Genomic DNA, 15,654 nt, shown 5'->3' with positions numbered 1-15,654 from the left:
TTGGATCTTGCTCCTCCTCACCTTCGTGGGCCCCAGGAGAAGGCATTTGGGGCCATCTCTTGTCAACGCTGGGTCTGAGTCTTCCTGCCCACCAACCCCCCCCCCCAGGCAGGACACGTCCCTCACTGTGTCCTGCCTGGCTGACCGCCTCTCGTTCACGTTCTGTCTTCCTTTCCACCCAAGTACATTCTTCAGTGTGAGCTTCAGGGACACAGGCGCGGGTCCCTCCCCACCCAGCCTCCTGCTGGCCTGGGGTAATCACTGCACTGGGTGCTCCTTCGACCTGCATAGCCACCTCTCTTCCTGTGGCTGTTTCAAGCTTCACTTTGACTTAATTTTCTACAGCATTCCCAAGGTGTCAAAGAAGGGTCTCTTTTTAGGGGTCCCGGGGAGTCCATCTGTAGTTGCTGGATCTCATCTGTTCTGGAAAACCTTCATCTATTACTTTTTAAAAGCTTCCTCTGCCCGTCGGCCCATGTGGCCCCTGCAGCTGTGTCCATGCTGCCCCTGCTCCTCTGCGCCTCCCCACTTGGGTCTTGCTGGCTCTCACACAGCCTGTCTCCCGGCTCATAATTCACTCTGCTGCGCTCATCCCACTGCCAAACTCAGCCACAGAGGTTTTGTGACTCTGCTGTCAACACTTTCCACTTCTAGTACTGCTCCTGTGGCTTCCTGTTTGCCAGGGCTCTCTTCCCAGTCCTGTCTGATTTCAGGGGGCACAGCCCAGGTCCTGTCCTCTCCTGCCCTCATGTGGAATCTAGGGCTGTGCCCTCACTGCCTGCTCGTGCCGCCCCCTCGTCCGTGTGCCCTGGAAATGCATTTGTGGGTTCTGCAAGGAGTGGGATGGAGCCACCTCCTCCAGGGGCTTCACCCTTGGCCCCTCCTAGTGCCCAAGGGATCACCAGACCCAGGCACAGACCCTGAAGCTTGCCTGGGCTGCAAGCACCTGTTCACGTGAGCCTGCTCAGCCCCTGCCAGGGCTGTTGGACACTGCGCTAGGAGCCTTCATTTGTCCCCCAGTCTCTGGCTGAAAGCTGGCTTGAAGGACCCTGGGATTTGACTGCTTGGAGTGCTGCTCCACAGTGCTTCTCCCAGAAGCCCCCGCGCTGGGGCTCCGTGCTCCCCTCCTCTCCCCAGGCTGTAGCCATCTGTCCAGCCACGTCTGCCACGGGGACCCGGCCGTGCCCCAAGGCGTTCAGGGGTGGAGGACAAAGGCAGGCAGTGTCACATCAAGCTCATGCCTCAGAGAATACAGCCCGTGACATCCATCCCGGGGGAGAGGTGCTCACTGTTCAGGGGTCAGAGGGAAAGGCTTGCGCTGGGTTTTGAAGGATGAGCATGAGCTCGTCAAGTAATTCAGACAACAGGAACACAAGGAGCTCTGAACATTGTTGGGGCTCCCAGGGACCTCCTGGGCCTCGGCCCTCAAACACCATGGACCTGTTACCAGTGCTGGACCCAAGTGCCCCAGGGAGCCCCACCTGGACACCACTTTCCACCCCCTTTCATCCATGGCCAGCCCACTTCAGCCCCCAGGGGGCCATGTCTCCCTACAAGTGCTAGGGCTTCTGTGGACCAGCTTGCCCTTCTGGGGGCCGCGGCCACCCTGCACAGGCACAGGGGCCACTCACAAGGGAAGCCGAAGCCACGCCTGGCGCACCAGCCAGCAGTCAGCACTCAGGGCCCATGCGGGAACCTCTTGACGAAACTGTCTCTCCCCCATGACAGCCTCAGCTGTGACATTTCAGATTTTAAAGGTAGGATAAAGGTAAGCGTGGCCCAGGAAGGTGGGCGAAAGGGGGCCCATACATCTCTCCTGCTCCACGTTGTCTAAGTTTAGCCTTTTGCTTTTAACATTGCGCGTGGTGAACTCCCCCACACCTCACCCAGGATCAAAGTCGGGCTTCACAAACCCTCTTTGGAAGAAAGTGTTGGAGAGAGGCAGGCAAGACGCACATGCAGAGCAACCAGCCACGCTTCCCAGGTCAGCCCTGAAACACGGTGGCAGCCAGCCCCCCAGCTGAGAAATCACATGTAGCACTAGCACTAGCCACAGTGGGGCCCTGCGGAGCCCAGCGGGTCAGGGCTACAGGTCAGCTGGGAAGAAAACGGACCCCAGAGGCCTGGATCTGGGTGGTACCTGTCCAAGCGGAAGTGCAGGGTAACAACTGACGGTGCCCTTGGCACTAACGTTCTGCTTGGCCCCACAGGCCCATTTGATGGATGAGAAAACAGGCTGGATGGAGCACCGCCCTGGACACGCAGGGTGGGCCTGGGAGCTGGCAGGCTGCTGGCCCAGATCTTGCTAGGCCACAAGCAGCTGGGGTGGAGGAGCCCGTGCACGGGGGGCTGCGCAGCTTGGTCCGCACCTGACTGCTCATGGGGCAGGGAAATGTCAGCAACAACCAAGCAGGGACAGTGCTGGGCTGGTGGCGGTGGGAGCAGGTAGGGCTGGCCACAGGCGCCTAGGCACGCTCACGCGCCATTCATCCAACAGACTAAGCTCGAGCCTGCTCAGGAGACAGGCGAGGGGTCCCTTCCTCCAAGGTCTGTGCCTGCCTGCTCTGGCGGGGACCCCAGGGCTTGGGGCTATGCTGGCTCCCACCCAGCCTGGCCCAGACACTGCTGCTCCCAGCAGACAGACGCTGCACGGTGGGGGGACGCGCCCGGCAGTGAGCAGAGGCCTCCGAGAGGCACAAATCCCTCCCCACTGCAGTCTATGAGCCCCAAGTTCCCGCTGGTCACACCACCCTGGGGAGAAAGGGGCTGGGGCCCTTGGGATGGGCAAGGAGCCTGCTGCCTCTGATCACAGCAGGCCTGGGGGCCAAGAGGCAGAGGAAGCTGCTACTTCACATAGGCAGCTGAGATGGCCTAAGAAACAACATGACACACTTTCCTGGACCACACCTGGCAGGTGCTTTCATTTACGTGACCCTCACAACCCCTGAGACCAAGGCAGAAACTGAGGCAGTCCATGCTGAGGGGGCTGGCCCAAAGTTCTCTCCAGTGCCAGCTCACCTCTGGTCAGGCCGGGCTGGCGTCAGTGCCATATCTTGATGTCACCTCCCCAGGAGCAGGTGCCAAGGACAGAGGGCAGCACGGGGTGGTAGGTGGTGCCCACGCAGGCCTGAGTGTGTCCCTGCAGGGTACATGCCCGGCTGGCAGTACGGAAACTGAACATCAAGACCCGGCCATCAGCGCTGCCTGTCACCAGCAGGTCACCGCAGGGGGAGCACTCACAGCCCACGGCGTAGCCTTCCACCTGCCAGAGACAAGGCAGTGAGCCAGCCTCACTGGATCCATAAGGCTCCTGGGCCGGGGACCCACAGGCTAGCTCTGCAGAGAAAATGGCCCTGAGGCGGAGCCTGTAGGACCTGGCTGAAGCAGTCCCAGCTTGGCCAGGGGTCTAGACTCAATGGCAGTCACCACACCCCCAACCCCTCTCCCCCAGGAAAGCAGCCTGGGCAGGAAAGGTGGCTGTAGAGATGCTCCACCCACCCGCCCACCTGCTCCTGTCTCACCGCGGCCGGACTGCGAGCCAACCTAACGTTCTCCTACCTGGAAGCTGGGCACAGGGTAGCCCAGGCCCTGAGCAGACAGCAGCCACAAGGCCTGCAGTCACCAGGAGAGGCACCAGGGCCACCCAGACGGAGGGTCGCACAGCTACTCCCGCACCCCTGGCCTAGCGCAGCTCTGCGGCCAGGGCTCAGCATCCACCCTGGGGCAGGATGGGTACCTTGTGCCCTTCGTAGCGCCGCCGTCTGCTCATCCTGTAGGGCCACACCGCAGAGAAGAGGGCCAGGTAGTTGCCGTTGGTCTGTGCTAGGAACACAGGCTCCCGAGGGTGCAGGGCGAGGCTGGGGCAGGTGTACCTCTCCTAGGGGACAGCAAGGTGCAGGGGCTCAGAGAAGGCTCTCCTGGGGGCATCTCCCATCGGCACCCACCCCCACTCTGCACGTGCCCTGGGATTCCTGAGTTTCCAAGGCTGTTCCAACAAACTGCCACACTCAGTGGCTCAGAGCAACACACATGCAACGCTGGGGTTACCAAGCAATGCTGGGGGCTAGAAGTTTGACGTGGGCTTCCAGGGGCCAAAGCCAGGGTGTCAGCAGGGCTCAGGCAGTCGATTCCACGCCCCTTCACAGCCTTCACCTGCCATCCCCATTGCAGGCTGAAAACTGGCCCCCAAAACATAGCCATGTCCTAATCCTGAATGTGACCTAATAAAGCCAGTGAAAGGGTCACCCCAGATATAATTGGCTTAAGGATCTTGGGAGGAGGCAGTGGTCCTCAGTTAGGACCCCAAATGCAGAATCGCAGGCTCCCCTAAAGCGTGGAGCAGACAGGTGGGCACACACAGCTGAGGCCGTGAGCACAGGAGGCACAGCGTGGAGTGCAGCCACCACCAGAAGCTAGAGGCAAGGAAGGCTCCTCCCTGCCAACACCCGACCTCACCTGGTGACAGGAGGACTTATCAAGAAGTGCTGGCCTCTGGGCCTACAGGAGAATGAGTCTATGGTGTGTTGTCATTTGCCACCCAGCGGCAGAAGGCTCATCCACATGCCCACACCGCCTCCTAAGGTACACGGGGCCCCACGTGGCGGAAGGAAGGTCCAGCAAACAGGGTGGTGTCACTGTTTTAACCACTGTCCAGTCTTGAGAACCCGGCTCGGGCCATGAGCCCAGTGGGGCGCAGCAGGACAACATGCACGCCAGAGGCCACACAGTGGGACAGCACACTCGAGGCACTACACTGCACGTCCCATGCCCCCACCTGCCCCAGCCCTGGGCCAGCAGGACCTTGCAACCAGACACCAGCAGGGGTCACACACGCCCCTGGACCCATCGCTCCCACCGGGCAGCACCCGGAGCCTAGCCTGAGATCTGGAAGTGGGTCTGCCCAGGCTCCCCAGAACCCTCAGAGGATAGCCGAGGACGGGAGGAGACAGTGTGTGCGCACAGACGCAGTTCTCCCCTGGGCTGGGGCACCAGACAGGAGTGTGGGAAGACGGTGGTGGTGGGCGTGAGGGCGGTCGCGCTGATGCTACAGCTATGGTGAGGAGGGTGGCGGTTGTGCTGACGATGACGGCGGTGGTGGGGAGGGGGGCAGTGGCGAAGACTCTGGTGATGCTAACGTGGTGCTGAGGAGGGTGGTGGTGATGATGGCAACGGTGGTGGCGACAATGATGATGGGGATCGTGGTGACAAGTGTGCAGGTGAGGCACAAAGGAGCACTCTTTGTTCTTGGTGCTGTGCTATACCCTCTATGACCATTTTCTTAATCCTCAAAATTACTCTAAGAGGTAGTATCACCAACTTCCTTTCCCCTTTTTGTTGTTCTTTTGAGATGGCGTTTTTGCTAGATTATCCAAGCTGGTCTTGAGCTCCCGGGCTCAAGTACTCATCCTGCCTCAGCCTCCCAAGAAGCTGGGACTACAGATGTGTACCACCATACCTGGATTTTATTCTCCATTTTCTCAGAGGAATCAAGGAGAGTAACTTGTGGTCCCAGGGTCCTAGCAAGGGTTCCCACTGTGCAAGTGATGAGGCTAGGACTCTAACGTGGGTACTCTAACTCCCCCACCCCACCCCCGCCCAATCGTTTCATCCTTCAAAGACACTGAGCGGGGAGGGTGGGCCAGCTGGGGGTAGCGTGGGGGTCTTCTTCCCTCTTCCCATCCATCGGATCAGGGCTGGCAGCTCCACCTGCTATGAGGTGGCTGGGGGGTGGGGAGCTGCAGAAGGCTTTCCATGTGAGCATGTCACCCCCATCCTGGGGACCTCAGGCCCCTGAGCCCCCACCCACAGGAAGGGGCGAGGGCTCCTGAGAGGGTGACAGGAATGTGACAGGAATGAGGCTGACGCTGAGCTCGGCAACAAATCAGGCTACTCACGTGGAAAATCTGGTTGGAGATTTTGGCAGAGGTCCGGAAGTCCCAGGCTATAATGGTGCGGTCTGCAGAGTCCCGGGTGGAAGCATCCGTGCTGCTCAGGAACTCAGAGCCTTCCTGCAGGAAGAGGATGTCCAGGGTCTGCTGGATGGTCGCCTTGTAGCCTCTCACCACCTGTATGAGGGGACACCAGTGACACCGGCAGGGTAGGGGAAGGTGCTGAGCAAGGCCGAGGCCTGCCCATGGGCCCCTAAGGAGCAGAGATCCGCTGTCACAGGCATGACACAGGTGACAGGGCTGATGTCAACACGTGACACAGCTCACAGGGTCCCGGACCATGGTCCCCGAAGGAGTGACGGACACAGAGAGCAACTCTTAGAGATGAGCCCTGAAGCCAGAATCACAGCACCTATTCTGACATTAAAGACATGTTTTATTTCTGAGCATTGGAACTAGTATTCCACAGCATCCTGTCTACTAAGTCACTCGCAGGAAAGGGCAAACCACCGCTCACCTTCCTCAGAGCCGCTGGTCACTGATGACTTTTGCTCTGAAATGCCTGCCTTGGGCAGGGAGCAGGGACTGACTAGAGGCTCCATTTAACAAACTCAGTGGTGACACCGGATCCAACAGCAGTGCTGTGCCTGCTGCGGTGACGACACACATGTGGCCAGGTCTCAGTGCCTGCGGGGCCCCTCCCAGTGTTCTCAGGGTGCACCATGCGGCTGCAGCAGGTTCCATTGGCCCTACCAGCTAAGACATGAGCCCTCTTGACAGTTTAAAAACAAAAACCAAAGAAATACTCAGACTGCTAATTTCTACCGTCCTCTTTCAAATATGGTACCAGAACTGTACAAAATCCAGCTCTGCAAAGACTTCGTCGGAACCACTCTTGGGATGAAGTTACTGAGCTTGGAGACGGAGGTACCATGTCCAGCGCCACACGGCAGCCAGGGCTTGGGATCCTCCGGGGCCCCACAGCTGGAGGCCTGAGGGCCTCTCCCTGCCTCTGCCAATTCTTGGAGCAACTAACAAGGACTCCTGCCTGAGCCTCTGCATGGCCAGGAGAGAAAAGAGAGGCTGCCCGTGGGCCCCTGAACACAGCCAGGAGCCTGCTGCCACCTCCAGTGACCCTGCCCCGCACAGCACCAGCTACAGAGGTGGTGGAAGCGGCCTGCAGCAGGGGTGGAGCAGCACACCACTGTGCCTCTGGGGACTGCACCACCCAGAGGCTGCAACTGCAAACTGCTTTACTAGGAAAGGAGGCAAGGCGCAAGGCCCTGAACAATGAATGGTCCCGGCTCCTGCTCCTCCTTCTGTCACAGCGTGGATCATCTCATCTGCACTCCCACTTTCCCACTGCCTCCAGCACCCCCACCTGCTAGGCCACAATGGGCTGGGGGAGCAAGTGTGGCCCGACACGTAGCTCTGGATGAGGCCCATGCACTGAGGCGCTTCTCCTGGGGGACACAGCACAGCCGCACAGCACAGCTACGGGTGGAACCATGTGTACCAAGCAGCTCCCGGCCATCTGGAGGGACTGTGAAGGCACTACCGCCACAGCCATCCAACTCAGCACCTCGGCCCCACAATGACTGGTCCAGGAAAGGACAAGAGAACAAGGAGCCCTTCCGCCACTTGATGCATCGGGACAACAGCCTGAGGTTGGCCTCCCACACAGTGGCTGTGGAAGTCTGAAAGCAGTCACATCCCTGGGCCACCAGAAGGACCATCGGGCTCCAAGACAAGCTTCTAGGAGACATGCGGCATTGTTCTGCATACTTCCTGAGGAGGGACAGGATGGTCCCTGGGGTGTTGTAAGGTGAATGGCCAGGAAGCATGCCATGACACGCCGACCCTGCCAACAACACGCCAAAAAGCAGAAAGTGGCCTTGGCGTGATAGTCTCCAAATATGATGGGGTGGCCTAACCCTGCTGCCTTGGTAGGCCACCTGGGGATGCACCAAGGAGCTGCGGTTGGTCCAGCTAGCTGGTGGCATTTATAGTAACCTAGGGCCATCAGTATAGCTCAGTGGACTAAGCGCTTGCTTAAGGAAGCACAGGGGCCAGGGTTTGATCCCTGGCACCGCATGCCACGCCAGCCCACTCTTGGGTACACTGAGCCGGCAATGGAGTCCAGGCATGGTGGCACAAGCCTATAATCTCAGCAATGGGGAGGCAAAAAACGGAGGATCACTAGGAGTCCAAACTACAGTGAGACCCTGCACCAAAAAAAAAAAAAAAAAAAGTAACCCAATCACACCAACAGCCTATGTGCCCCATCCCAGGGCCCAAACAGCTGCGCCAGGTCTAGTCAGTGGATCCAGAAGACAGCCTTTCTCAGCATCCTCAGCAGCCACGGCCCTGTCCAGTAAGTGGCCTTGGGGAAGTGCAGGATGGATCATGATGCCTTCGGGGCTGATGGAGACCACCAGATGCCCGCCACTCGGCCTGCCAGAAACCCCAGGCAACTCTGAGCCCAGCACAAACCCTGACCTGCTGCTGACTCACCGAACCTCCAGCCAGCCCAGCTACAGGCTACCCATGCACAGAGCAGGGCCTCTGCCTCGGATGGCTGGGCGGCTACAGGCAGAAGCAGTTCCGTGGAACGGACTAGCGGGATAGCAGATGCTCACCTCGCAGTGGTCAAAGGCAGAAAGAGAAGGGAGGAGCCAGGAAGGCAGAGGCAGCCTCCCTGGCTTGTGCCCCAGGGCCCCGACTCTTCTTCTCAGACCCCACCTCCAGACAGCACTTCTAAAGGTCCACCTAGGGGGCTGTGGCTATAGTTCAGTGGCACAAGCTCCTCCCTGGCAAGCACAAGGTCCTGAGTCGGACCCCCAGGACCCTGGTACCCAACAAACAAGAAACAACTACGAAAGCTCACCTAGGAGTCCAGGAGGCTGAGATACCACTTCTCCCCTATCGAACCTCCATGAGGCGGTTACAGGACAGCTGAGCATCTACACCCCCTGCCAGAAGGGCACATGCACAATCCCCACAGGGACAGGCTGAGCAACGGTGAGCAAAGCCACGCATGTGCTGTTACCCAGAAGAACACACGACCCAGCCCCCACTGCTAAGAAAGGAGCCTGAAGCTACACCAGAAAATCCCAAGGAGACATGAGCACACACCCCAGAAGCCACACCCCTGTGGAGACCAGAGGGCAGTCAGATGCCTGCCCAAGCTGCGGAGCCCAGGGAGCAAGCGGCCCTGTGCTGCCCTGTGGGGCTCTAACCAGGGCGTGCTGCAGGGAACAGCAGAAGGGGGGAGATGAAGCAAAGGGAAACATCCAAAGACAACAGTTAAATCTGAAACAAAAGTGATGGAATGCAAGACTGCCTCCAGAAAGGGGGTGGGAAAAGAGCCAGGGATCTCGCCTGCTGGGGTCTGTGGATTTGGCTCAGAAAGGGGAGGGGGGCAGATTTTTCTCCTGAAAATCTGCAAGTACAGTACTTTAGGTTTTATGGGCCACACACAACCACTGCTGCACCCTTGGGGACAAAGAGTATCAGAGCTGGTTAAAATGTAACCGTCAGCCAGACATGACAGCCCACGCCTACAGTCCCAGCATGCTGGAGGCTGAAGCAGGAGGATAGCTGCAAGTTTGAGGACAACCTGGGCTACACAGGGGAATGAACTCAGGACCCTGAGCTTGCCAGGCAAGCGCTTATTCTACTGAGCTATCTCTCTGGTCCCAGAAAACTTTTCTAAGAAGGTAAAAATCACTCTTGAGTTCACAGGGCATATAAAAACAGACCACAGACCAGACTGGGCCATGGGCTGCACTTTGCCTGTCTCCTTCTGGATTCATGTACATATTTCATTAAATTCAATTATATAACACAGTAACACAACTAACCTAAAAAGCAATCTCTAAAATGCCAGGCAAAATTAAGCTAATAAAATTAACCTACTGTCAAGGGCCAGCAAGGTAGTTCATTGAACTAAGCACCTGCTCAGGCAAGCACAGGGACCCAGGTTTGATCCCTGGCACCACTTGCCCCACCTATGGGCACGCTGAGCTGGCCACTGAGACAGGCCCTGGTGACACACACCTGTAATTCCAGCACTGGGGAAGCTAAAAACAGGAGGATCAGTATGAGCCTGAGCTTTGTAGTGAGACCCTGTACCAGATACATAAAAATAATCAAAAAAGAAAAAGCAAATTTTCAGGGTCAAAGATCCAGCAAAGCCAGTGCACACCTGTAGCTGCAGCTGCCCGGCAAGCTGAGACAGGATAGCTTGACCGCAGAGTCTGAGGTCAGGCTGGCCAGCACAGTGAGACCTAGCCTCAAAAATAAATACATAAAAATAAGAAGACTGCAGTCTCACCTACAAGAGAGCCACTTTAAACGTAATGAAATAGATGGGGTGTAAGTAAAAACATAAAAAACATACCACGTTTACACTGATGAAATGAAAGCGAGAGTGGCGTATTAATACCAGGCAAAGCAGACTTCAAAACAGGGAGCGCTGCCAAGAGGAAGGAGGATTTAAGGAAAACATGAAAGTGTCAGCTTCCCTCGAAGACATAACAATCACAAATACGTGTGTACCTAACAACAGGCTTTCAAAATACACCACACACAAGCTGAAAGAACTAAAATGAGAAAGGGACCAGGCCCCGCCGCATCTGGAGATCTTAACTGTCCTTGCTCTGTAATCTATCACACAACATGTGAGCGGTATGTTCCTCATGCTGGGAAACTGCAGGCCAGAAAAGAGCCCCAGACAGTGACAAGTGAAACAATCCCAAGGTTTCACACGGGCCTGGGAACCACTCACATCCCTACTAATCAGAGGGGGAGACTTTTCCAATACAGAAGAAGCTGGGGAGTCCACTGAGAGCGGGAAGGTGACGTTAGCTCTACAGTCAGGCTGGTTTTGTGCCTGCAAACAAAGCCTGCAAGCAAAACTTCAAGGAACAAGCCTCCAAGCAATACAACTATATCCAAGAAAAAAATCTCCAGAATATATAAAGGAACCACAAAAAACCCTGCATTGAGCACCTAACAGGTAAAATTCACAATGTCTGGCATCCAATCAAAAATGACCAGCCCTGACCCGAGCATGGGGACTCAAATCTGTAAACCTCAGCTATTTAGGAGGCTGAGATATGAGGATTGAATTTCAAAGCCGCCCTCAACAGTTTACCAAGACTGTGTCAAAATAACACATACAAGCTAGGAATGTAACCCAGTAGTAGCTACATTCAACCTGCACATGTGCAAGGCCCTGGGTTGTACCCCAGCACTACAATTTTAAAAACTTGATCAGACCTGGAAAGAAATAGGAAAATTCCCCCATAATGAAGAAAACTGGCCAAGAGAAACAGACCCATGAGGGACGCAGGTGATGGAGTGGATCTGGGCGCTCATCAGAACGGCAGCAATGGTGCACAGCGTGGCCAGCAAGCCGGAGCACAGCCGGGAAACGTCAGCCATGACACACAGGTGAGCTACTTCTGAGAGACCAAGCCAAACATGAAGCAGTGAACGAAAACCACATCTGCTAATCACAGAAGATTAGACACTGCAGCAGGGATTAGTAAACATGAGGAGGAACAGAAACACTGAGCTGTGGAACAAACCCAAAGGCCCACCACGAATGAAGTACTAGGAAAAAGGGGGTGAGAGGTGGGGATCGAGGAAACACAAAATCAAAGGAATCGCGATCTTTTTAAATTTTAAAGTTGATTAAAACAATAAACCCACAGATTCTTTTTTTTTTTTTTTAATTAAACAAAGTGTAAGACACACAGAGAAAACCACACCAAGGTACCTTATTTAGACTGCTCGGAACCTAAGGCCAAACCCCACACAACAGGAAAACTACGCACGGAGGAACAAAGACAAGACTGCAGCCGACTGCTCACCCCACAAAAGGCAAGCTGGAGACAGCGAGCGACACACTGACAGCACTGATGGGAAGGAGCAACTCCTAGCCCGAGCGCTTCACCCACTCACTGAAAAGATCTTCTGGATAAACACAACATTTTCTTCCAAACAAATAGAAGCTAATTCATAATCAGCAGACCAAAAGTACAAGGCATGTTTAAGGAAAGCCCTCAAAGCACAAAGAAAATTATAGCAGATATGAGTTTACGCATACCCAAACGAAAAGCAGTAAAATGGTGCTTCTGCAAGAAAATACACAATGCTTTTTATTATCAAAATCGCTTCTCGATAGCTGTTTCTGGCAATAATAATAGCACACGACTGCGGCATATGTAGACGTAAAGTGCGCGCCAGCCACAGCAGCACAGAGCCCGCCAGGGAAGGGAGAGAAAGGCAGACTGCGCCAAGGTTCTCACGGAAGAAGAGCTAGAAACCCACGTGAAAGTGAACAACCACTAAGAAGCCACAATGCAAAGCCAGGCGATGAAGTCACTCACACAAAAGACGAAATCATTCGATTAATCTAGGCGAGAAAGGGAGAAGAATCCATTGAACAGTAACAGACAATAGTAAGATGACACATCTAAACTGGACCACATCAATAACCACATTAAGTTAATTCAGGGTAAATTCCCCAGAGTCCAAAGGAGGTGCCGTTAGGTAGGATTAGAATTAGAAAGCAAGGGCGAGCTAGCTACAGACTGCCTAAAAGAAATCCATCTGAAATACAAAGACACACACAGGTACAAGTAGGATGACATCCCGTAGTCCTGACACCCAGGGACCACTTCTGTGAACAGTATGCCAAGTAGCTTTCAGAGAACCGAGCATTACAAGACAGAGGGTCCCTTCTCAGCGAAGGAAGAGTCGATGGAGTTCATCAGAGAACGGCCCAACCCAAAGCGTTCATGCAGCTAACAGTACCTCAAAATAAGTGCAGGAAAACTCACAGAACAGAAAGAGGGAACATCCACTCACACTCGCCAATTTCCAAGCTCATCTTAGTTCCCGCTTCCATCCCAAAACACTGCAGGCGGGATGCACAATAAATAACAGAAATGCGCTCCTCCCAGTTCTGCGGACTGGGGAGCCCACGCCAAGGCGCCAGCTTCAGGAGAGGGCTTGTGCCGCTCAGAGTGCTCAAGGGACACAAGAGATCGAGGACAGGGTACCCACCCAACCCCTCCAGCCTCAAGAAAGACACAAACCCACTCACGAGGGCTAGCCCACGCAGCCCCATCACCTCATTGCTTCTGCATCATCTTGTGGCTTAAGCACCGACGTGTGAATCTTGGAAGGGCAGACACTCAAGCCGCAGGACAACTGCTCTTATATGGCAGACAGAAACTCAGAAAGGGACCAGACAACTGCAGCCACCAGCCAGCCCTACAGAATCGAGTCATCAGTGTTTACAACCCCTGCACCCAGCAACACCATGCACATAACACATTTATATAACAGACCACGCCCTAGAGCATACACCTCAGTGAATTTTAAAAGGGTTCAAATCTACACCGGAGTGAGGCATGGCGGTGGTGGGCACCTGTAATCCCAGCACTCAGGAGACTGAGGCAGGAAGATCACCATGAGTTTGAGGCCAGTCTGGGCTACACCATGAGATCGAGGCCAGCCTGAACTGCACAGTCAAACCCTGTCGTAAGGGGAGGGGACCCAAATATACAATATACATTCTGTGGCCATAGTGGGATTAAATTAAAAACAACAATATTTGGGAGGTATTCAAGGGCCTGGAATCTACATAGCATACTTTTAAATAATTCATGGATTACAAATAAATCAAAAAGAAAACTAGAGCTGAGTGAAAATAAGAACACAAAATATCAACAATTGTGGATACAGCTGAGACACCAAGAGGAAAATGAATGGCACTGAACACCCAGGAAAAGAATGAAGTCTCGAGTCTGTGACCTCTACTTCCACCAAAACAAACTAGAAAGAGAAGAGAAACTAAACATACTTTAGTGGAAGGAAGAAGAGAGGAGGGATGCCAGAAAAGAAATAAGAAAAAGAAAAACCTAATGAAACCAAAAACTGGTACTCTGCGAAGAGTAATAAAACTACAGAACCAAACCAAAGCACCAAAACCTTTAGTAGCTGGGCTGGTCAGGGAAGAAAACGAAAGACCCGCACCAGCATCCGGGACACACGCCACGCAGCGAGCGCGCACGTGCCACAGCAACACCGAACAACTTCTCAGCTCTGATGAAACGCAGAAATTCTTTTTTCTTTTTTTCAAAATTTTATGGATAAACAGATAGCAATGAGACAGTTTCAAATCAAATCGGAAGTACAGTTTCAACAAATAACACACTGCATATATTCTTCTTAGTGGTTAATTGCTGTACAAGATGCAGACTTGTGATCCTATTTACAAACACCATTAGAACAAATCATTCTATTCATTAAGAGAATGCAACTATATATCTATCCTAACCACTTGGAATACACAAATACAAAATGGACATTCATCGGTATACCCCATTTTTTCTAAGTTCCGTTATTGAATATTATAGGTGTGCAAACTCAGCAAAGTATTCTAAAAGAGTCCAGTAGCCCGAAATGGAGAAATTCTTCACCACCCTTTTCCTACCCTTTCTTTCTCTTCTTTCTTTCCCTCCACCCCTCTCTCCAGCAATGTGGGTTGAACCCAGGGCCCCCAGCGTCAGGCAAGCATTCCTACTGAGCCACATCCCCAGCCTGCAAGAATTGCTTGAAAGTGAAATCCACCAAATATCACATAGCAATAAGTACAAAACTGAAATATTAACTAAGTAAGCTTCATTTAAAGTTTACACCACACACACACAAAAATTCAGGGTTAGGACGCTTCACTTACCAATTCTAACAAATATTTTGGGGGGCCTTTTTCTCTTCGTTTTGTTTTTGATACAGGGTCTCACTATGCAGTTCAGACTTGTAGTGATCCTCCTGTCTCAGCCTCCCAAGTGCTGGGATTACAGGCTTGCACCATCACACCTGGTTCCGGGGCAGGCTTGGCATGCAGTCATGAGGCGGCTTCTAGAGTCTGTGATTAATTCATGATCTAATGCCAGGATTATGGGTGAGCGCTACCTGCCCTGGGCCGGGTAATCTGCATACAATATAGGGAAGGGAGAGAGGCTTCCCAGCAGCAGTCACTGCTCCTACCTTTGCTCTTTGCTGTTTTCTGCCACCACGAACTGCTGACCCCGCCATGTGCCACTCTGCTCTGGAGCCAGCCGAGTGTGGACTGAAACCTCCACAAACCGTAAGTTAAATAAACCTTTCCTTAATTTTGGGTGTTGGGTTATTTTGTCCCAGCAACAAGAGAAAAATAACTGAGACACCAGGCTTGGTGGCACATGTCCATAGCCCAAGCTACTTGAGAGGCTGAGTCAGGAAGATCTTAAGTTTGAGGCCAGCCTAGATAAATTAAAAAGGCTCGGATATAGTTCAGCATGCCCTGGATCAGTTCCAGTTCTGACCAATCAATCAATCAATCAACCAATCAATTCTCTTAGCAAACTTGGAATAAAAGAGTGTTCTCAAACTAATATGGACATCTACAAAACAAGCACGGCTAATGTCACATATCACTGTGAAAGAGAGTGGATGCTTCCCCTCCACAGTCAGAAAGAAGACAAGGATGTCCATTCACTATTTCTAGGCGACAACATTCTGGTAGCTTGAGACAGCAAGTAAGAAAAACACGAAACGGCCAGCATGGTAGTCCAAGCTTGTAGAACGAGCCATGGTGAGGCTTAGGCAGGAAGATATCCATGAGTGCAAGGCCAGCCTGGACATCAAAGACCTTGTGTGAAAAAAAAGGAAGGGAGGGAGGGAGGGAGACAGAGACAGAGACAGA

General features: G+C 53.7%; 1 protein-coding gene across 1 annotated transcript in view; it reads right to left on the bottom strand.

Annotated features, from left to right (window-relative positions):
• Nucleotides 1-2,901: 2,901 nt before the first annotated feature.
• The window catches only part of Wdr25 (WD repeat domain 25), a 136,110-nt gene continuing 123,357 nt past the window's right edge, over nucleotides 2,902-15,654 (bottom strand). The window contains exons 5-7 of the mRNA XM_023719647.1: nucleotides 5,895-6,065; nucleotides 3,737-3,877; nucleotides 2,902-3,262 (exon numbers count right to left, since the gene is read on the bottom strand). Of these exons, the coding sequence (XP_023575415.1) occupies nucleotides 3,041-3,262; nucleotides 3,737-3,877; nucleotides 5,895-6,065 (534 nt within the window). The 3' untranslated portion in view covers nucleotides 2,902-3,040. The remainder of the gene's footprint in view (nucleotides 3,263-3,736; nucleotides 3,878-5,894; nucleotides 6,066-15,654) is intronic.

The sequence above is a fragment of the Octodon degus genome, unplaced genomic scaffold (assembly GCF_000260255.1).
Source record: "Octodon degus isolate 3935 unplaced genomic scaffold, OctDeg1.0 scaffold00070, whole genome shotgun sequence".
NCBI lineage: Eukaryota > Metazoa > Chordata > Mammalia > Rodentia > Octodontidae > Octodon > Octodon degus.
The sequence above is the reverse complement of the archived record's forward strand: the minus strand, read 5'-3'. Positions and strand labels throughout refer to the sequence as shown.